Below are 21,550 nucleotides of genomic sequence, written 5' to 3'. Positions count from 1 at the left end.
GCGTAATTAAACTTTAGCATTTTTCTTATGTGAGGGTTTTGGGGTCCTGAGCAGAAGTGCTCACTTACAGAATGTCTCCGGACCTTTGTCCATCATCCTGCCCGTGTTCTAGCATAGGCTGACCACTTCTGCCTGTAGTGATCCACGGGTGTTTCGGGTAGAACTGCCAAACAATCCATATTCTGTGACTTTCTGGTCTAATCCTCACCTCTCTCCCCGACATGTCTGAGCTTGCCGTTCTAGGGAGGATTTTTTTTTCTCCTTTCTTCACTTCTGTGAGAACACATTCCTCAGATTCCTTATTGCTACACTGAGCCTAATTGTTGGGCCCAAGACAACCCCTGGTGAGGACATTACAGTACGGTAGATAAAGATGGCGGCCCTGTACCGGTGTGTCACCGTTGGTTCGTCTGCTTTGTATTGGCTTTCTATCTTATGTAAACCCTTTGAACATGTACACGATTAACGGTGCTGGAAAAGTGATAAATAATTCTAGATTGTCCTTCTAGCACATGCCATATTTATATGTTATGAGAATGAGCGTTGGGATTTGTGAGGACAACAGTGCAATGTCCTGCAAGATGTATATGCGGCTCCCATGGCGGTGGATCTTTAAAGCTGGATGACGCCATTTCATGTGAATCGGGGTCCTGAAGGTCGGAGACTGTGATGAGACCGGCCCGACCTCACTGCATATAGTATGTGTATATATTCCCGGTGACTGCCTCTTGAAGCTCATCAAGAGAATGCCAAGAGTGTGCAAAGCAGTCATCAAAGCAAAAGGTGGCTACTTTGAAGAACCTAGAATATAAGACATAATTTCAGTTGTTTCACACATTTTTGTTAAGTATATAATTCCACATGTGTCAATTCATAGTTTTGATGTCTTCAGTGTTAATGTACAACTTTCATAGTCATGAAAATACAGTATATATATATTTTATGACGAAAAATAAGATGACTCCCTGCTGTTTCTCTAAACCTAGGCAGATACCAATTGCTTTGAGCTTCCGATGTGTCTAGATCTGATAATATATTGCCAAAAAGCATTAAAATTATTTCATTAGGAAAGGAGAGATGCTTCTCCGCAGCGGGAGCGTTGGAATAAACGTTATCTCTGCTCTCCCTCCCTCCACATTTCCCCCAGTCTGGTATAATAGATGACACATTGCCTAGTTAATGGCAGAAAGCAGAGCAGCATACAGTAGGGGAGGGCGACGGGGGTGGGGCGGAGTGGCGTATTGTTTAGTTTGGGATGTAATCTGCGAGTTGCCCGGCAACTAGATCATGGATACAGGAGTGGACTGCAGTTGCTCCTAGCAACCGTTGTTTGCAGAGCAACAATCCGGAGGAAAGCAAACAGAGCCAAGCATGGCAGTCTCCGCTCCACACATGGAACATCTGCATCTGTTTTCCTGCTGATTAAACATGGTCTGACCTCCGCTCTCCAGCAAGCCGCTGAAATCTGCGCAGCCCCCCGCTCTGTGTGGGCAGAGATGGAGACATCTTATAAATTTCTTTTCAATTTCAAAGCCGTCTCTGAATATTATCTGACTCTGATTGGTGCAGGAAGTTTAGCAAGTTTTCTTTTCACCTAGGATCCCCAGTAATTGTCCAGGACTTTAACATTGGCCTGTCCTTAGGATAAGCCGTCAATGTCTGATCGGTGGGAGCCGACACCAGCACCCTCCCAAAAGCTGCTCAATTATGGAGCCGCACATTTCTGTGGACTGTATAGTGGCCATAGCGGGGTACTGCACATCAGCCCCCTGTTTATTTATAGGGGGGTGGACGTTCCGTACCTGCCTGCGGCCACTATTCCGTCAACTGAGGTGTGCGGCTCCGTAACGGAGCTCTTCCGGCCACCCAGATCAGACCTTGGTGACCTGTCCTAAGGATAGACCATTAATGTTAGTCCTGGACAGCCCCTTTAATCCTTAGGCTACGTTCACATTAGCGTTGCGTGGGTCGCAGCCGCAGCGACACATGCATCATGCGCCCCTATATTTAACATGGGGGGGGGCGTATGGACATGCGTTGCTATTGCGTTTTGTGACGCATGCGTCACTGTGGTGCAAATGTCAGGGCGCAGAGGACGCTGCATAATGCAGTTTTTTCTGCGCCAAAAAGCATGCAAAAGTGAACGCATGCGTCACAAAACGCTGCGTTGTGCATGCGTTTACATTTGCGTTGTGCGTTGCGTCGCCGACGCTGCACCGCACAATGCAAATGTGAACGTAGCCTTAGACAGTTTTCTGATGCCAGGCCTGACTTTCATAGCACGCTGGCTACAATAAGGCCTCGTTTAGATGTCCGTAAAAAGGTCTGAGTTTCCTCAGAGTTTTTGTTGCCGTTTTCGTCAGTGTGTTGGCTTTTACTAATGTTTCATTAGTGATTTTCACCGTTACAATGCTAATCATGGACTGCACACTCAATAGCCCCTTAACATACCGTCACACTCAGCAACTTTACAACGAGAACAACAACGATCCGTGACGTTGCAGCGTCCTGGATAGCGATCTCGTTGAGTTTGACACGCAGCAGCGATCTGGATCCCGCTGTGTCATCGCTGGTCAGAGCTAGAAGGCCAGAACTTTATTTGGTCGTCAGGTCGGCGTGTATCGTCATGTTTGACATCAAAAGCAACGATGCCAGCAATGTTTTACATGGAGCGAACAACCAGCGAGAACGATAAGTGAGTCGCCGTTACGTCACTGGATCGCTCCTGCATCGTTCTGGAGTTGCTGTGTTTGACGTCTCTACAGCGACCTAAACAGCGACGCTCCAGCGTTCGGCTCGTTGTCTATATCGCTGCAGCGTCGCTGAGTGTGACGGTACCTTTAGACTTTTATGGGTAAATTTGATCTGAGATTTGGACCAAAAACTGACCTTTGTGCTTTTTTTCTTTTTTAGACCAGACATGTGAACATCCCCATAGACTATAATGGTTACATGTTCTATGTATGGAAAACTCTGCTAAAACGTCTACGTGACCCATTGACCTATGAACGAGGCCTTAGTATTTATACGGTGTTGTATAGTACAATGGTGAATTTTATTTTATAGTTGTAGCCTTTTCATGAAATGCTCATCCAGGTGCCTTACTGACTTGGAAAGGAAAATGTAATTCCATTGTTGTAAACTCAGGTGCTCGGGAGCGTGTTGGAGATGGTGGGAGCGTATGTGCATTTTAATGACTGTAATCTTCTGTATATGTAGGAAGCCCTGAGCAGCGCCGGCCCCCTGAGCCTTCTTTTACCTCATACGTCTCCATTTCTTAGCACTTCCAGAGATGCAATCCTCTGCCGTCTAATGGAGACGAGAAGAATGACCTTTACTAAGGAGGGCTTTGTAGAAAAGCTGCCTATACGCATTGTTACCTTCGTGGCGACTGCCTAGCACCGTTCTAATGTCACTCTCTTCTCTCCATCTAGTTACCATCATGCAAAGTTCAGACAGTGGCTCAGATTCTGCGACCTCGGTTGCATTACGGACCTCGGCATCCGCTCAAGCACCAGTTGTCCAACCAGTCCCAGCTTCTCAGCAGGTAATGTGCGCCTAATGATGGAAAGACTGCATGCTGAAACCTAAAGGGGATCTGCTGCCAGGTTTGTTCTAGCCCATCTGAGAAGAGCAGGATGTAGGGGCAGAAACCCTGATTCCAGCAATGTATCACTCCCTTTACTGGTTGCTGAAATCTTATAAAATCGCTGTTCTATCTGCAGAGCTACCAGTTCTCTGAATGCAGAGCTCTGTATAACCCCGCCCTCATCACTGATTGGCAGCTTTCTGCCTATGCACAGTTTACACAGAAAGCTGCCAATCAGTGGAGGTGTCGTTGGATTACCTGGTAACAGGTTTACCAGTCCTCTACTGATAATCTCTAGCTGATTAAAATAGTGCTTTTATCAAAACTGCAGCACATACTCCAGTAAATGATGCATTGTTTGAATCAGGGTCTATCTTTTTACATCCTACTTTTCTCAGATTGGGTGGGAAAAACCTGCTGATAGTATTTCTCTAAAGCCACTGGGCAATTAATTTTCCCAAGGGGCCACATGGGAGACAATGATTGTTGTGGATGGCCGAACCAATAGGCTGAAATTAACTCTGCTCAATGTTAATATTAGCATATTATTTTATATTAATATTGTTTCACTTAATATTGAGCAGAATAATGTATGCTGGTGCCCCCTTTTATACCATATGAGTCCGCACATAGCCCCCTTATATACCATGAGTCCCCAATATACAGAGTGAAAATCCACTTAGCATTTCTATATACTGTATGAGAATAATCCCCTATATACATTGTGCGCCCTCACATAGCCCTCTGTGTGCAGTATGCGTGCCCCCCACATAGCCCTCTGTGTGCAGTATGCGTGCCCCCCACATAGCCCTGTGTGCAGTATGCGTGCCCCCCACATAGCCCTCTGTGTGCAGTATGCGTGCCCCCCACATAGCCCCTTTATATAGTATGAGACCTCACACAGCCTCCTACATACATGCAAACATCCCATACGCATATGTGAAAAAAAACGAAACAAAAAAGCAGCCCATACCTTACCCCTCTTAAACCCTCCCCGCCACTCCTGTACACTGACTCACAGCGGACATGATGTGATGACACCATTCCGTCCGCTGTCTCAACTGCACATGCTGCTTTCTGGAAGATGGAGCTGGCGGCACTGTCCTCCACCAATGTATTTACCGCTCTCAGCATATCAAGGATGCGGATAGCGGTGACATCGGGGAGCGGGCAGCAGTGCAGGTCATGTTGCTGCCCTTGTGCCACTTGTTTCAGCCAATTGGCTGCCGCGGGCTGGACTGGAACAACCTGAGGGCTGGATGTAGCCCATTGGCCGCACATTACCTTGCTCTACCCTTGATGCATTAGAGTCTATTGATTAGACTGACGACGGTCAAACCCACTAGTATTGGTGGGCTCTGCTGACTGTATTGGGAGGGCCTCCCGACAGATAAGGATCTGACGTGTCTGATATTTGGACTGCCGATCCTTTTGTTCTCAGCGCGGTAAGCTGCCGCCAATATAGTCTGGCAGTGGCTTTTTTATATCTAAAATAGAAGCAGTTGCAGGAAAACGGGCAAACTCTGCCGTGCATGGAGGAGTGAGAAGATATGGCAATCTGCAGAACAGTCATTCAATTGGCAACGATCTATTGAGTATGGGGCACCTTGCTTTTCTAGTTTGCAGTTACAAATCTTTTTTTTTTTTTTTTTTTTTCCACGTCCCACCGATTTCTTAAGGGACATTATTAGATGATTTTAAGAAAATTGAACAAGAATGGAGATTATTATGTTCAATGAAATAATAATCTGTTACCTGTTGATTTCCCCCTCCCCATGCAGTAATGGTGGTCTCTCCAGCAATCATATGACCACTGCAGACAGTCCCTGGCTTCATTGGTCACATGCCATATGGGCAAATGTCGCTGCTGGAGCTAGTGATTGCCTGCAGGTTCACGTAAATGATTTATGGCGAAAATTCTAGTCTTCTGATATTCTAAAGCTGGCCTTGCATAATAGATATTTTGGTGATGGGTCTGGTGGGACACCTGCAAGGATGCATGAGGCAAATTACATTTCTACCTGCCTAATTATTTGTTTTAATATGGAGATAAGTGGCAACAGATGGCTTCGGCCGCTTATTTTGTTCCCTCTATTGAAAGTGAATGCTGTCTGGAGCCGAACATCTAAGAGCTGTATATTGTTTGCGTAGCTTTTAGCCTCACCAACGGAGGCTTCTGGATCTATGGAGGATAAGTTGTTAAAAACGATTCACTTAGCCTAAAAATAGGACCGAATTTCCTCATAAAGTATCTTCTTTCCAACCTCCTGTTAATCACCTTTTCCTTCCAGAGGAGTTTGTCTCAGTCGTCTGGCTCTGCTCCCAAAGGAGCACATGGTCAGGGTGTCTCTGTGCCCAGAGCTCACCAGATACAGCAGCAGGTACAAGGCCCAAGAAGGTCTCCGCTCAAAGTCTGCCTGCTACTAATCCTCCACTGCCAACCTATCCTGGCAATTCTAAAGCACCGCTGACTGTTGCATCAATTCTAACCCACTCTTGTATTTGACTTTGCTTGTTCTTTAATAACACATAATGTACAAGAAAGAGGAATATTGTTGTGCTGTGCAGGTAATAATCTTGTGTGCCCACCACCTGATATAATGGGCATCTAATACTGTTAATATCATGTATCTCTCACATTCAGTGTTACTTATGCAGTTCAGCAATTGCCTATTTGTGTTGTGTTGCTAATAACACAATAATGAAGTATTATTAATACATTATTATTAATAATAATGAAGTATTATAATGGGACAAAGAAAGTCCCATTATAGTTAAAGGGTTGCTTCGCTACTTATATATTGATGACCCTACCTGCTTTTGTCGGATGATAGCAGTTGTGGAGCTGAAAAGTACAGCTCAGTCAGCTGTGTAGTATCCGCTGCCAGGTACTGCAGATGTGCTCCCCAACAGCTATCATCCGGTGAAGTGGGCCTGCAGTACCTGGCAGCAGACACTACTACACAGTGGAGTGAGCTGGTCAGATCCACAACTATCGTCAGGTCAAGTGGAACGGTACAACTTTCATCTTTGAAGTGTCGTCTGCCAGGTACTGCAGATCCACTCAAACAGATGTTAGAGCTGTACTGTTAAGTTCCTCAACTGCTAACATCCAGTTAAGTGGATCTGCAGTACCTGGCAGAGGACACTTCTAATTTGACAGTTGTACCATTCCACTTGACCGGATGATAGTTGTGGATCTGAACAAATCTCTCAAATGTATAGTAGTGTCTGCTGCCAGGTACTGCAGACCCACTTCATCGGATGATGGCAGTTGTGTAGCTAATCTGCAGTACCTGGCAGCAGATACTATACAGTTTTCAGTTCCTCAGCTGCTGACTGCTGTCAACTGTGTAGTGGCTGGTGTTGGATACTGCAGATCCACTGTGCCGGATGTTGGCAGTTGTGAACAATACAGCTTAGTCAACTGTGTAGTGTCCGCTGCCAGGTACTGCAGATCCACTCTGCTAGATGTTAGCAGTTGCTTAAGTGAGCTCCGTCAATTGTAGTGGCTGATAAAGGGGACTTCAAATCCACTTCTATTTATTTGAATAGGGGCAGTTCTGCAGTGCTCAGCAGCGGCCGCTACACAGTTGAGAGAGCTATATTGCTAACATCTTTCCTACTCTGGCCCTGAGAACAGCTAAGCCTTGGGGATGCTGGGTGTCAGACCCCTGTCGATATGATGTTTATGACCTATCCTTAGCATAAGTACTCAATATAAAGATAGTGGAGCAACACCTTAAGTTCCAAATTCCAACGGCTTTTATTGTATGCAGTTATTCTCTATATTCCGCGCATGATCACAGTACTTCTATGGCATATAGTAACTTTTTTGCTTAGGTGATATCACATTTCCACTTAATTTTGCATCTACAGGCGTTAAGCGTTCTACTCTGTAGTGGTCTCAGGTTGCCACTGATCACGTGGTTCGTTTCTGACACTCCAGGGTGATAAAGTGGTTAGTACTTAGAATCCAGCCAGAAATCTAGATTTGGGCTGCCAACATAGAGCGCTTTCTGCACATTGGTTTATACCTCTCTCATTGAAGTCAGTAGCTCCTGTAATATAGCATATAGACATTTAGCAACATCTACTGGTGATGGGAGCAGAAGGAAGAGCTCTGCAACACATGTGGAGTGCAGGAGAGTGGTACAGCCTGGTCCTCTATGCCCCTTATTATAGCGAATACATTTCTTCCACTTGTATTGGAAGGTTTTTTGCTGTGTTCTGTGTTGTGGTCAGACTGAATCTTGCAGTGACGAGTTCCATACCTTGCGTCATGCTAATAAAAGGCGTTGAAGAACAAAGCTTGCATTTAATGGTGTTGGCCACTAACAAGCAACCTTACACTGCTCTGGTCGTCTGTGCAAATGGCAGTGAGATGCTACCGCATGCTAATATTCCAGCTATTCTGCATCTGCATGACGCCGACAGCTGCTGTACATTACCAAAACACGTGTATGTTTTAAGGGGTTTATTTTTATCATCTTACTATAGATCAGTGGGGTCCCACTGTCGACACCCCACCGATTAGCTGTAAGGTAATATGACAAATCTGCAATACCAAGCACAGCCACAAGTATATGAAGATGTCATGGCTTTACCAGGCTCTGCACAGGGCTGCAGCTGATCAGTGGGGGTGTCCATAGAAATAACGAATATTGATGGCCTCTGCTAAGGCCAGACCAACCCTTATAAAAGTCAGAATAGTCCCTTGAAAGTGTAATGCACATACCGTTAATGTCTACTGAATGATAGGTGTTGTTAGTCATCAGTTCCAACCAATAAAATGGTTTTCAGATTAAGGACTAATTTTAATATCCCTAAAAGCTTTGGACTTGGCTCCCTGATATTGAAATGTTGTCACTTCCATGTGTAAATCCAGCCAGAGATGGTAAAAATGGGATTTGTCATTTCAGGTGCAAACCGTGCAGCATGTGTACCCTGCACAAGTGCAGTATGTGGAAGGAGATGCTGTGTACACCAATGGAACAATGTAAGTATTCTTTATTCTAGGAACTCTGGCCTCCACAATGACCCCTTCATGACATACGCCGTACATGTATGGCGCTGCTGTAGAGGTGCGTTCCTGCAAACCGGTGTATATGTACGGCGTGACGATCACGGAAGGGCTCACTCCAAGCTCTGGCGCGATCAAAAGCAGGTGACAGCGCTATATGAGAGCGGACACCCTGCGGGCACCGCCCACGATCGGTGCGCCTATCACGTGTGTTTAACCCTTCTGATGCCACTGTTAAGTGATATCGGCATCTGCTCCGATTGGCTTAATGCGATTGTATTGTGCCGATGGTTTTCAGGGTGACCCTGGCTGAAAGATGGCCGCGGGGTCGCCCAGGTACGGTGGCCTGTAAGCTCCTGCTCAGAGCAGGAGCTGACATGCCTCTTTTCTTCCCTGTGGGCCAGAAACTGATCTAAGACCCTGCAGTGCAAAAGCAAAAAAATGAAGAAATCTTAAATTTATTGTATGTCAATACAAAAATAAACAAAGTGCACCTATTCGGTCTCACCGGCGAATTCTATGCTCCCAAATCCTAATGCCTCTTCTAAGCCCCACAGTGTGCTTAAACCGCAGTTAGCATCCACGTTTGGCATTTCTGTGGTGATGAGAACCCGCTGTAATTTATGGGGTCTATGTCTCCAGAAGCACGGGCTGGGCACAATGTACGGGCACTACAAGGGTAGATTTGCAGTTTTCACTCAGCAACATCCACTGCTGCCTGTGTTTTTTTTTTTTTTTTAAACACCCATGGAGTTAAAATCGTCACTATACCTGTAAATAAATTCCCAAAGGGGTATAATTTCCAAAATGGGGTCACTTAAGGGAGGATTCTGCTCTTCCAGCACTTAGGAGGTCTGTATATAGAGTCCGCAAACTATACTACAATAATTTGTGCTCCAGGAGGCAAACAGCGCTCCGTCCTTCCCGAGTCTCTCCGGATGGCTAAGCAGTACTGTACAGCCACATATGGGGTATTGCCACGTTCAGTAGAAATTGTGGGACAAATTTTGGTGCCATTTTTACCCATTTCCCAGTGTGAAAATCTAAAATCTGCAGCTAAAACAATTTTTGTGGTATAAAAATGTAATTCTTTTTTTCTTTACTGCCCAATTATATAGAATTGTGATGAATTAATTGAGAGGTAGTTTGTAATATGGGGTCACTTATGGGGGTTCTACTGTTTTGGCGCCTCATGGGCTCTGCTAATGTAACATGGCTCCCTCACATTAGTGCAGCAAAACCTGAACTCCAAAATGGCGCTTCTTCCCTTCTGAGTTGTGCACTGGTGCACTTGAGAGAAACTGTGACCTATTTTGTGGTACCTTTTCTCCTATTGTCCCTTTTGAAAATTGAAAACTTGGTGCCGAAGTAACATTTTAGTGGTAAAAATGGTAATTGTCCATTTTTAGAGTGTTATACAACTCTGTGAATCGCCTGAGGGGTACAAATGCTCACTACACCCCTAGATGAATTCCTCAAGAGGTGTAATTTCCAAAATGCTGTCAATTGTGGCAGTTTCTGTTGTTTTGGCATGTCAGGGGCTCGTCAAAATGTGACACGGCATCTGCAATCTATTCCAGCCAATTTTGAGCTTCAGAATTCAATTGGTGCTCCTTCCCTTCCGAGCCAAACAGTAGTTTTCTCCCACATATAGGGTATCGGCGTACTCAGGACAAATTGCACAGCAAATTGGTCCATTTGCTCCTGTTACTCTCGTGAAAATAATACGTTTGGGGCAAAAGGAATATTTTTGAGGGCAAAAATTTTTTTCCTTCCATATTGCTTTAATTTCTGTCAAGCACTTAAATGGTTAATAAGGTTCTTAAATGTGGTTTTGAGAATCTTGAGGGGGGAGGGGGGCAGTCTTTAGAACGGTGTCACTTTTTGGGATATTTTCTGTCATGCAGGCCCCTCAAAGTCACTTCAAATGTGATGTGGTCCCTAAAAAGATTATTTTTGTTAATGTTGGAAAAATGAAATTGCTGATAAACCTTCAACCCTACTAACTAAAACAAAAATGTTTAAAAAAAAAAAAAAAATGATGCTGATGTAAAGTAGACATGTGGGAAATGTTGTTTTGTACAACCTTACCTAACTGGGTTCACGGATATAAAAATTGAAAGTTTGAAAATTGCTGAAAATCAGCCTGGCTGTACGATTCTGCCTAAGTATATTAGTGCTTCTGAGCCACTAGGACTATAGAGAGATGAGACTAGTCCGGCATGACCTGTGGCTGACTCGCTTACCCCCATCCTGCCCCAAAAGGTGACTGATAGATTTCTCCCCATGTACCCGTAAAGGAGAGACCTATCAATCAACTAGAGCGCTGTGGGGAGAAGTTGTCCTGGTGGTTTGGGGAGCATGAATTGAGTGACCAGTCCCTTTTAAATACGGGGACACTGGAAGGATCTGTGTGTATGATGCCCAAATTTCTGAAAATTAACTTCGCTTACGTGTTATATACAGTATTTTGTCATCAAGCCCTTTTCTGTAACCCACTTTCCCACAGTTGACACTCTGACGTGGTCCCTCCTTTTGGCCGTAACTATCAGTTTACACCCCTTAGTTGTGTGTTGTATTTTGACTTGATTTCCACCTTTTTTATTTTCATCAACAGCCGAGCAGCTTATTCATACAATGCTGAAGCCCAGATCTACGCTCCGAGCAGCGCCGCCTCGTATTTCGACTCTCAAGGCGGAGGTGCCCATGTGACCACCGTGGTCTCCTCTCCCAGTGCGATACCCTCTCACAGTATGGTGGGCATCACCATGGATGGGAGCCAAATCATCTCTAGTTCTGGCGCATACCTAATTCATGGTGGTCTGGACAATTCCCGCCATAGTTTATCTCACACTTCTCGTTCCTCTCCCGCAACGGTGCGTATGTGAGATCTGGTATTGAGATTCTGTCTGTGTCGCTTGCTATCTATGGTGTGTATCCAGTAAAGAAAAAAAACCTCATGATGTTCAATAGTCAACTTTAACATATGCATTCAAGCAATTCCAGAAAATACAAGTAAAGGGAGATTCCCATCTCCAGGATCCTATCCCAATGTGTATAGGTGTATTATTAATGGTAATAATAATAGCGAACACGTCTGGTTAGAAATGTAGCATAGTTCTTCTGATTCACTATGTCGCTTACCCCATGTGCAGGGCATTGCAGTAGCTTGGCCCATTTTACGCTTTCTCTGCTGTCTTTTCGTTCGTCATATAGTGCTCTTACACATCTAACAATATTGAGTTTAGATCTATTTGATCATATTCTATACCTTAGTAAATGGTTTGCTTTAACGTTTTTGTACAGTATGCATAGAATAGATCATGAGATAGGACATGACAGTTGGTGCTTATAAAGCTCTATGGAGAACTGTAAAGGTACCGTCACATTAAGCGACGCTGCAGCGATCTAGACAACGATCCCGATCGCTGTGTGGTCGCTGGAGAGCTGTCACACAGACAGCTCTCCAGTGACCAACGATGCCGAAGTCCCCTGGTAACCAGGGTAAACATCGGGTTACTAAGCGCGGCCCTACGCTTAGTAACCCGATGTTTACCCTGGTTACCAGTGTAAATGTAAAAAAAAAAAAAAAAAACACTACATACTTACATTCCGGTGTCTGTCCTCTCCGGCGCTCTGCTTCTCTGCACTAAGCGCCGGCCGGAAAGCAGAGCACAGCGGTGACATCACAGCTGTGCTTTCTGGCCGGCGCTTACACAGTGCAGAGAAGCAGAGCGCCAGAGAGGACAGACACCGGAATGTAAGTATGTAGTGTTTGTTTTTTTTTTTTTTTACATTTACACTGGTAACCAGGGTAAATATCGGGTTACTAAGCGCGGCCCTGCGCTTAGTAACCCGATGTTTACCCTGGTTTCCAGTGAAGACATCGCTGAATCGGCGTCACACACGCCGATTCAGCTATGTCTGCGGGAGTCCAGCGACGAAATAAAGTTCTGGACTTTCTGCGCCGACCAACGATGGCAAAGCAGGATCCTGATTGCTGCTGCCTGTCAAATTGAACGATATCGCTATCCAGGACGCTGCAACGTCACGGATGGCTAGCGATATCGTTCAGTGTGAAGGTACCTTAACTCATTTCAGCAGAATGTCTGTGCATTTAGCTCCTCCCCCTCTCCATCGAATTTCAAGAGCACTAACTGTCATCTATCTCCGCAATGGGGAAGTCTGTCGTCACCGAATACAGATTTGTGCCCATTAATTGAGAGGAAAAGATCAGTCCACAAGGTGGAAGAAGGAAATTCCTCTGATAAGAAGTATTGCAAAGTTTCTTATTTTCACGTGTACTATTCACGAATAAAATGAAAACGACTGTTTGACGTCCCGCTGCTTGAAATGGAAATCAGCTGGACTCTACCGTCAGCGCCTTCACTATCATTGATGGTGCAGTCTGTGTCACCTGGCCAATGGTGCCACGTGGCCCCGCGATGCACACTGGAAGCCGAAAACACCAAGCAGAATAGTCTCGGAAAATGTTTAGTGGAATATCCCTAGAAACCAAACCTGTGATCTGTGTTGTTTGGCGATGGAGCGGCCGCTCTCCGCACCTACATGTGACTCCTGTATTCTGTACCTGTGTCCGCCCTCCCATAACGCTGTGGTCCAGCACTGCCGCTTGTACGTATGATTGTCTGTTACCTAACCCAGTGACTGTATTATCCAGCCTCTACCTGCTCCTTCCATAGTAGTCACTCTCCGAGGTTCTTCTGAATGTGTCGGTGCATGTCGCAGAGCAGGAAGGCTTTTTCGGGCCATGTGTTACCCCCCTTTCCTGCCCATCCATGATCGGGGCTCTGTCTGACGTTTCCTCTGTTTTTTGCATGCTTTCTCTGTAGCTTGAAATGGCGATTGAAAATCTCCAAAAAAATGAAGGCATCACCTCTCACAAAAGCAGCTTGCTCAACAGCCATGTAAGTTCACCTCTAACTTCACAGTCTGCTCGCACGGGGGCTCCTCTGCCTGTCCTAGGAGCTTTACCGGCATGCTTGTATATAACTCCTCTGCACCGTATTTTACGTAGCATAATACTACTTCCTATACTCTAGTATAATGTGTACACCATGGCGGACATATGTGCATTGTTTTTTTTTTTTCTTCAATACAGTTGAATGCATAGTTTCATTTTTCACTGCGCTTTGCCACATAACCAGAAGTGTAATTTGAGTATCCTGGGCCCCAATGCTAATTCTGTAACGGGACCCTCCTGCTACCATGTACTGTTAATAACACTTCTGCTCTATATGTGACAGATGGGCACTTGGGCCCCATCAGACACCAGTGCATGGCATTATCCGTGACAATCTTTAACAATAGACTTGTGCCTTAGATGTTTTTCTCTTTTATCAGTGAAACTTTAATAGCCAAAAGAACAGTTCTACAAATGTGGCCTCTACATATGACCGATTATACTTTCACTTTGCTGCAGTGCATTAAAGGCACAACACTGCCACCCAGTGGTCAAATACTAAAAAAAAATGTTTTGCCCTAAATCGTCTTAAAGGGCTTGTCCGGTCCTTAACTACTAGTGTGCAATGACTTTGGGACTACAGACAAGTGAATCCTTACATCCTTACATTGCGAGTACTTTGTGAGGATTCCCCAATGCCGGAAAGGCTAGTTACGTGTCCTCAAGAATGCAATATGCATACTCCCAGCCACATTCCAACTAGACTGTTTCTGGCCTTGCGCTATACACTTGCATTGAGCGAACCTGCGCCCATCTAGTCTGAATGTGGCTGGGAGTTTGAATGTCACATAGCTGCAGTAATGAGTCTGCAGCTGCCGGCACCGGATAATTCTCACAATGCCCAGAAGATTTACAGGTCTGCAGTCACACAGTGACTGCAGACTTGTAGTTTAGGACCAGAGAGCCACTTTACTCTTCTACTGGTTACGTAAGCGCTCGTCTACTTTGCTGGCTCACAAGTACTGTTGTCTGGGCCATTGTTACTGCCTTCTGTAGAAATACCTATCATTACCTCTTTAATCAACAGAAATAATTGACCAGTAGAAAACCATAACTCCATGGCCTTACAAAATGATAAACTTTTCTTTAAAAAAAAAAAAAAAGTTTACGGGAAAAAAAACCTTTACAGTCATGGCCGTAAGTGTTTGCATCCTTGAAATTGTTCCAGAAAATGAAGTATTTCTTCCAATGGAAGTAAACATGTGTATAACAAACCCATGTAATTGCAATTATTTTCTGGGTGTATTGGAACAACACCAAAAAAGTGAGAAAAGACGTAAATTGGACATAGTTTCACACACAACCCCAAAATGGGCAGGACTAAATTTTTGGCACCCTCAACGTAATATTTGGTTGCACAACCTTTGGAATGAATAACTCCTTCAATTGCTTATCTATAACCATCAACAAGCTTCTTACACCTCTCAACTGGAATTTTAGCAAACGCTTTTGCAAACTGTTCCAGATCTCTCATATTTGAAGGGTGTCTTCTCCCAACAGCAATTTTAGGATCTCTCCACAGGTGTTCAATGGGTTTTAAATCCGGGCTCATTGCTGCCACTTCAGAACTCTCCAGCGCTTTGCTTCCAATCATTTCTGGGTGCTTCTTGAAGTATGTTTGGGGTTGTGGTAATGCTGGAAGACCCATGACCTAGGACACAAACCCAGCTTCCTGACACTGGACACTACATTGCTACCTAAAATCCTTTATAATCTTCACATTTCATGATGCCTTGCACACAGTCATGGCAACCACTGCCAGAGGCAGCAAAACAACCCCAAAACATCTTTGAACCTCCACCATATTTGACTGTAGGTACTGTGTTCTTTTCTTTGTATGACTCATTCCGTTTTCGGTAAACAGTAAAATGATGTGCTTTACCAAAAAGCTCTATCTTGGTCTCATTTGTCCACAAGATCCTTTTCCAGGAGGATTTTGGCTTATGTACATTTTGGCAAACTGCAGTATAGCGATTTTATGTGTCTATCAGCAGTGGGGTCCTCCGGGGTCTCCTGCCATAGTGATTAATTTCATTCAAATGTCGAGAGCGTGAATTTATTTGGAACCTGATTGGGGCTGCTTATTCACCATCCTGACTATCCTGCTTTGCAACCTTTCATCAGTTTTGTTCTGTCGTCCATGAGTTGTAAACTTCTTGTTTACATTGTGGACAAAAGAACATCAAGAGCTCTGGAGATTGACTTGTAACCTCGATATTGCTGATATTTTTCAACAATTTTGGTTCTCGAGTCCTTAGACCGTTTTCGTCTCCTCTTTTTGTTCCCCATGCTTAGTGTGACACACACACACACACACACACACACACACACACACACACACACACACACACACACACACAATGCAAAGATTGAGTCAACTTCTCAACTTTCTATCTGGTTTCATGTGTTTTCATATTGCCCACACATTTTGCTTGCCAAAGGTGAGTTTGAATGAGAACACCATGCTTGAAACAAAGTTGATAACCCACAGTTTTGAAAGGTGCCGACTATTTTGACTAGTCCATATTTGGGGTTTTGTGTGAAATTATGTCCAATTTGCTGTTTTTTTTTTTTTTTTTTTTTTCCTTTTCTTTTTTCCGTGGTTCCAATATACATAACGGAAGTAAAAGTGTACAATAAAACATGGGTAACTGCAATAATTTTCTGGGAGGAATTCTTCGTTTTCTGGACCAATTTCAAGGGTGCTAACATTTTTGGCCATGGCTGTTAAACATACCCCATTAAAAAAACTTTATGGCCTTGTGGTCACATAACAGGTCCAACATGGGCATAACAAATGACAAATCTAAATTCTTAAATAAGTGGATGGGTATAGACTAATAAGACCTGTGTTTCAAATCCATGATCACATTTAAATACCTAACTATTCTGCATGCAGAAGATTAATTCATGACCGTTGAAATCCATACAACAAATGCATTATCAATAATGTAAGTAATTTTATAACACCCAAATATACATATACAAAAAAGTCAATAAGAATAATAATCATGAATAATCTAATAATTCATTGCACAATCCCAATGAAAATGGAGCAAAGATGAAACCTTCAATCCAACAAGCATTAAATGTAATGCCCACCAAACCTAATGCTGAAGGACGTAGAGATGCACACTGCCCAGCACCTGACGCATGTTTCGCCTGTAACTTGGTCAGAGGCTCCTTCAGTGTAAGCCTATGTAGCCTCAGAACAAAGTTCTATGAACTTACAAGGTGAAAGCGACAGTCCACACACAAACCCTTGTGTGACCCAGCGTGTCTGATCTGTCAAGAAGCAGAACAGCACTAGATACTGGGGAAGATGGCAATCGATAAGTACCCTATATTGATACATTACTGTAGATTTCATACAAAATGACTATTTAGGGCAAAACCTTTTACTGAGGCATATACTTTAATTCAAATATCCTGGTGTGACCGATTTCCTTTGAAGAAACATTTAGTGGTGTTATGCTTTCCTTCTAGCAATTTCATGTAGATAAAATAACATTTTTTTTTTCTGTAAACCACATTCATAAATTGTTATGGTGTAAGTCGTATAGAAACATTCTAACATAAGCCAAATGCACCATTGTTCTGTGCTTTTTTTTTACAGGCTTCTAGAATGTTTTCTAGCATCGAAATGTCTGCTGGCAGTTCAGCTCCCAGAGCGCTATTGCACTCATCATGTTATATAGCACTGTGTACTTACAATTGCTCACTTTGCCTTTCTACCCAGCTAATTCTTCTCTTTTTCCATTAGGTCTTGACATCACGTGATTAAAATCTGACTAGCTGACTCCTTCTGAGCCCTATGGATCAGGAGGTCAATTTTCCCTGTATGAGTCCTCACTGCAAAAGCCAATGGGAGGGGGGAAGGGGTGAAGCAGCTGGGTCAGGAGAATGAGGGGAATGATTTTTTGCAGGGTAAAATACTTCTTCTTGTTTCTATGTGGAGCACAAAACTTAGAATTAGCTGGGTAGAAAGGCAAAATGAGCAATTGTAAGTGCACAGTGTTATATAATATGATGACTGCAATGTTAAGAGGATGAAAACTTTAGAAGGAGGAGTGCATCTTTAAGCCATCATGAAATACCAAAATTATAATCATAAAAATAAGTGTATAAAGCAGGAAAGTTTATTAATGTATTTCCAGTTACCAGAATTTGCAAGATCAGGATTGGTGCCACTTATTTAATGACTGCTGGAAAGGAGAAAGCTTCTTGGAGAGTACAAGATGGTAACTGCACGGCGAGCAGCAATTCTGCCCAACCTTTAATGTGCAGAATACAAATGACACTGAGCAAAGTGGCAGCCATCTTTCCTTATGCCTTGCCTTCTTGTAGACTGGTATTCTTCTACTACTTTCAGACAATGTGGCTTAAAGGGCTCCTTGCCCCAGTTCGGGCTTATCTGTCCTTATAACAGTCCTTCAGCATGTTGTCCTAGACCTCTACCCTGTCATGCCTCTGAAATGTATGAACAAATTGGCAACTGGGTGTGTTCCTGTAGAATCGGCTCTGACTGTCACACCGTGAAGGGACAAAACTAGTAACGCCCCGTTGCCAATTTATTGATGCATTTCTAGGAGGAAGGACCAATCTCGTTAAGAAAAGATGCTCCATGATTGTCATGTCCGGCCAAGGGGTCAGAGCCCTTTAATTATGATTAGGCATGTGATCTAAACTTTGCAGGTCTGTCCATAACCTTCAGTGGGTGACAGAACTTTAGGAAGGTGCGGTAATAAAGTATAGTATGTGGGATTTCCTCCTTCTCATCCTCTTCCCATGATTTCTGCAGCTTCAGTGGCTGTTGGATAACTATGAAACGGCTGATGGCGTGAGCCTTCCCCGAAGCTCCCTGTACAACCACTATCTGCGCCATTGCCAGGAGCATAAACTGGATCCAGTGAACGCGGCTTCATTTGGCAAATTGATACGCTCCGTGTTTATGGGGCTGCGAACACGACGTCTTGGCACCAGGTTGGTATAAGATATTGGGATATTTTAAGGGGTTGTCCACTACAGCTTTCCGCACCCTAGCCGTATACTTGCAGTCATGGAACACGCACGCTTGGCTGAATCCTAACAGTGTACACATTACACACAGCTATGATTTGCCACACTGCCAAATTACCTTAAGGTTGGACAAACCTTTAAACCTGTAATATTACAATATCCCTTTGCCCCTCACCTGTCCATTTTTCAGGTATGTCTTTTTGCGCACCCAATGTGTCAATAACTGGGAATCCACGTAGAATTTAAAGGTACCAAAAGAATATTATTTTTTTTCCATTTTTTTGTAACAGAGGAAACTCTAAATACCACTATTATGGCATAAGGCTGAAACCTGATTCGCCTTTGAACCGACTTCAAGAGGACACCCAATACATGGCAATGAGACAGCAGCCCATTCATCAGAAGCAAAGGTTGGTGATCTCCGGGCACATTTTTGGGAAGTCTCTCATTACACCCCACATAGAAGATCAGTGTTAAATACGTTCTTTCCTATGGACAAATGGTTCCTCACAGTAGTGTATAGTAAGATGTTCCATATTAAAATGTTTTGTTCCTTATACATACATGTGGTGACCCAACGTTTTCTGTAATCTAATGGGGTTGTCCCACAAGCAAAACTTGTCAACTATTTTGTGATTGTGTCTGATTGCTGGGGATCCCACCTATGGGGACTCAGAATATACAAGACTAGTGAGGATAGCCATGCATAGTGCTCATTTAGCTCTGTCAGGCCCGTATACATTGAATGGAGCTTCTGCTCTATATCTTACTTCCAGTCAATTCAACAAGACCCCTGCCCTTGTGATCTGACACTGAAGATGGCGTTAAAGAACTCCACAACTGTCTTAAGGTTAAAGCGGTATTCCCATCTCCACGATCCTACCTCAATATGTAGTAGCTGTGATAATATTAACAAATACCTCCATTTAGAAATGTAGTATAGTTCTTCTGATTAGCCGTGTTGCTTGCTTCATGTGCAGGGCATTGCAGTATCTTAGGTATCCATGTTTGACCACTCACATAATGACAGTTGCTAGTGGTCGTAACCATGAATACCTAAGCAACTGCAACGCCCTACATGAGGTGCGACATAGCTTATCAGAATAACTATACTACATTTCTGTTTGGAGGTGTTTAATGAATATTAGGATAGGATTTTGGAGATGGGAATACCCCTTTTAAGGCTTCAGACCAAGATTTTAGGCTGCCTTTTGCATAAAGGGATACTAAAGTCTATTTTGTTTATTCTATGCTTCTGATTAGATACAGACCTTCACAAAAGATGGAAGGCATGCTAGATAGCACTCCAAATAGCAGCCAGCACACCTCTCCGGAGCAATCTGTAGCTGCCCAGAGCCAGCACCACCAGCAATTTATAGGTAAGTCAGTAGGAATTGAATTCTACAGGAATGTTACAAATATCCATTTTCTCTGTATCCCCCATATTGATGAACCATAGAGGGTCGGCAAAAGTGTTTTTTTTTTTTTTGTTTTTTTTTCCTTCTCTCCCCTACATAATAGAGCATAAAAAAGGACATTAAATTTGTAGACAATAAAGTTTCTCCAAATCAAATTTCCCTGTAAGATCCACACAATTAGTTGAATTGTAATCTCCTCCACTCCTCTCGCCCTAGTAAGCGTATATGTCAGTCATTCTCTCCCACTATATTGACAGGCTCACGTCCGGCCTCATTAAAGCGCTTCTAGGTTCTTTGTGCACTTGGTAAACGTTTGCCAGAGAAGAGGTTTTCTATAATTGCCTTTGTTTTGCTTTAAGATATGTCCCACGTGTTCCCAGATTTCCCTGCGCCAGAGCTGGGCACCATCCTTTTACCAGAGGGCATCACCATGACCGATATAAAGAATTTGCAGCTTATGTACCGGCGACACTGTGAGGTTAGTTTTCTTGCTTTAGGCCACGTTCACACTATCAGTATTTGGTCAGTATTTTACCTCAGTATCTGTTGTAACCCAAACCCAGGAGTGGTGATAAATGCAGAAGTGGTGCATATGTTTCTAGTCTACTTTTCCTCTGACCGTGCTCCTCTTCTGGTGTTTGCTTACTGATACTGATGTGATTCCCTGACTAAATACCGAACGTGTCCTTATTCTGAGTTTTGCTCTGCTCTCGCAGCTTCTGTTATTTTTTTTTTTTCTCAATTAATATTCCCGTTGAATCATCTGACTAGAAAAATATCTTGTATCTGCAGGCTACCATCGATGTGGTTATGAATCTGCAGTTCCAGTACATTGAGAAGTTATGGCAGGCATTTTGGAACTCTAAGCCAAGTTCTCCAGATGGTTCTACCGCACTGGCAAGGTGTGAATTGAAATTTAATTTCATTGGGCATTTTACATTTGTTTCCCTTCTGAAACCTTGTATAAAAGCACACAGTGTAGCTTTTAATAGTGTTTGTCAGAGATTAGTGCTTGAGCCATGAAACGGCAACTCAAGCACAATGCTAAAGGGACATTCTCAGAATCAAGGAGAGGGGGTAATTTACTGAGTGCTTGAAGTGTAATCTTTTGGACCTTCGGTGATCCCGTGAATTGGTTCTGTAAAGCCCAGTCTTTAAAGGGAATCTGTCAGCACTGTCTTGCTACCTGAGAGAAGCATAATGTAGGCAAAGAGACCCTGAGTCCAACGATGTATCACTTAGTTTGCTGGGTGCAGCAGTTGTGACACAATCAGAATTATTGGATGTAGACTGCAGCAGAGCTGAGAAAGCTAACTCCTCCCACACAAGGCTCTGTATGTACATTGTTTACTAAGAACTAGATGGAGGCCCGATGCTATCGCATTGGGAGGGCGGTAATGTCACGATGGGGGCTGGCATGCGGCGCTATTGTTACCTAATGGCATCCTGTGATACTCTATTGACTTTTGCATCAGGGGACTCATCTGCTTGACGCCTATGCTTGTATGCATTGTTTT

At 43.7% G+C, this 21,550-nt stretch overlaps 1 protein-coding gene across 3 annotated transcripts in view; it reads left to right on the top strand.

Moving 5' to 3' along the window:
• RFX2 (regulatory factor X2) overlaps positions 1-21,550 on the top strand; it is a 51,267-nt gene that overhangs the window by 18,504 nt on the left and 11,213 nt on the right. Inside the window, exons 2-11 of one of the 3 annotated variants that reach the window (XM_069741527.1) lie at positions 3,435-3,547; positions 5,881-5,970; positions 8,512-8,588; positions 11,230-11,488; positions 13,466-13,540; positions 18,398-18,579; positions 18,906-19,025; positions 19,879-19,994; positions 20,393-20,511; positions 20,826-20,935. In XM_069741527.1, the coding sequence (XP_069597628.1) occupies positions 3,443-3,547; positions 5,881-5,970; positions 8,512-8,588; positions 11,230-11,488; positions 13,466-13,540; positions 18,398-18,579; positions 18,906-19,025; positions 19,879-19,994; positions 20,393-20,511; positions 20,826-20,935 (1,253 nt within the window). In that variant the 5' untranslated portion in view covers positions 3,435-3,442. The remainder of the gene's footprint in view (positions 1-3,434; positions 3,548-5,880; positions 5,971-8,511; positions 8,589-11,229; positions 11,489-13,465; positions 13,541-18,397; positions 18,580-18,905; positions 19,026-19,878; positions 19,995-20,392; positions 20,512-20,825; positions 20,936-21,550) is intronic. The other 2 variants (XM_069741548.1, XM_069741537.1) reach the window with 2 other exon arrangements.

This window comes from Ranitomeya imitator, chromosome 1 (genome assembly GCF_032444005.1).
Source record: "Ranitomeya imitator isolate aRanImi1 chromosome 1, aRanImi1.pri, whole genome shotgun sequence".
NCBI classification, from domain to species: Eukaryota; Metazoa; Chordata; class Amphibia; order Anura; family Dendrobatidae; genus Ranitomeya; species Ranitomeya imitator.
Note: the sequence above shows the minus strand (reverse complement) of the source record. Positions and strands in the feature narration are given on the sequence as shown.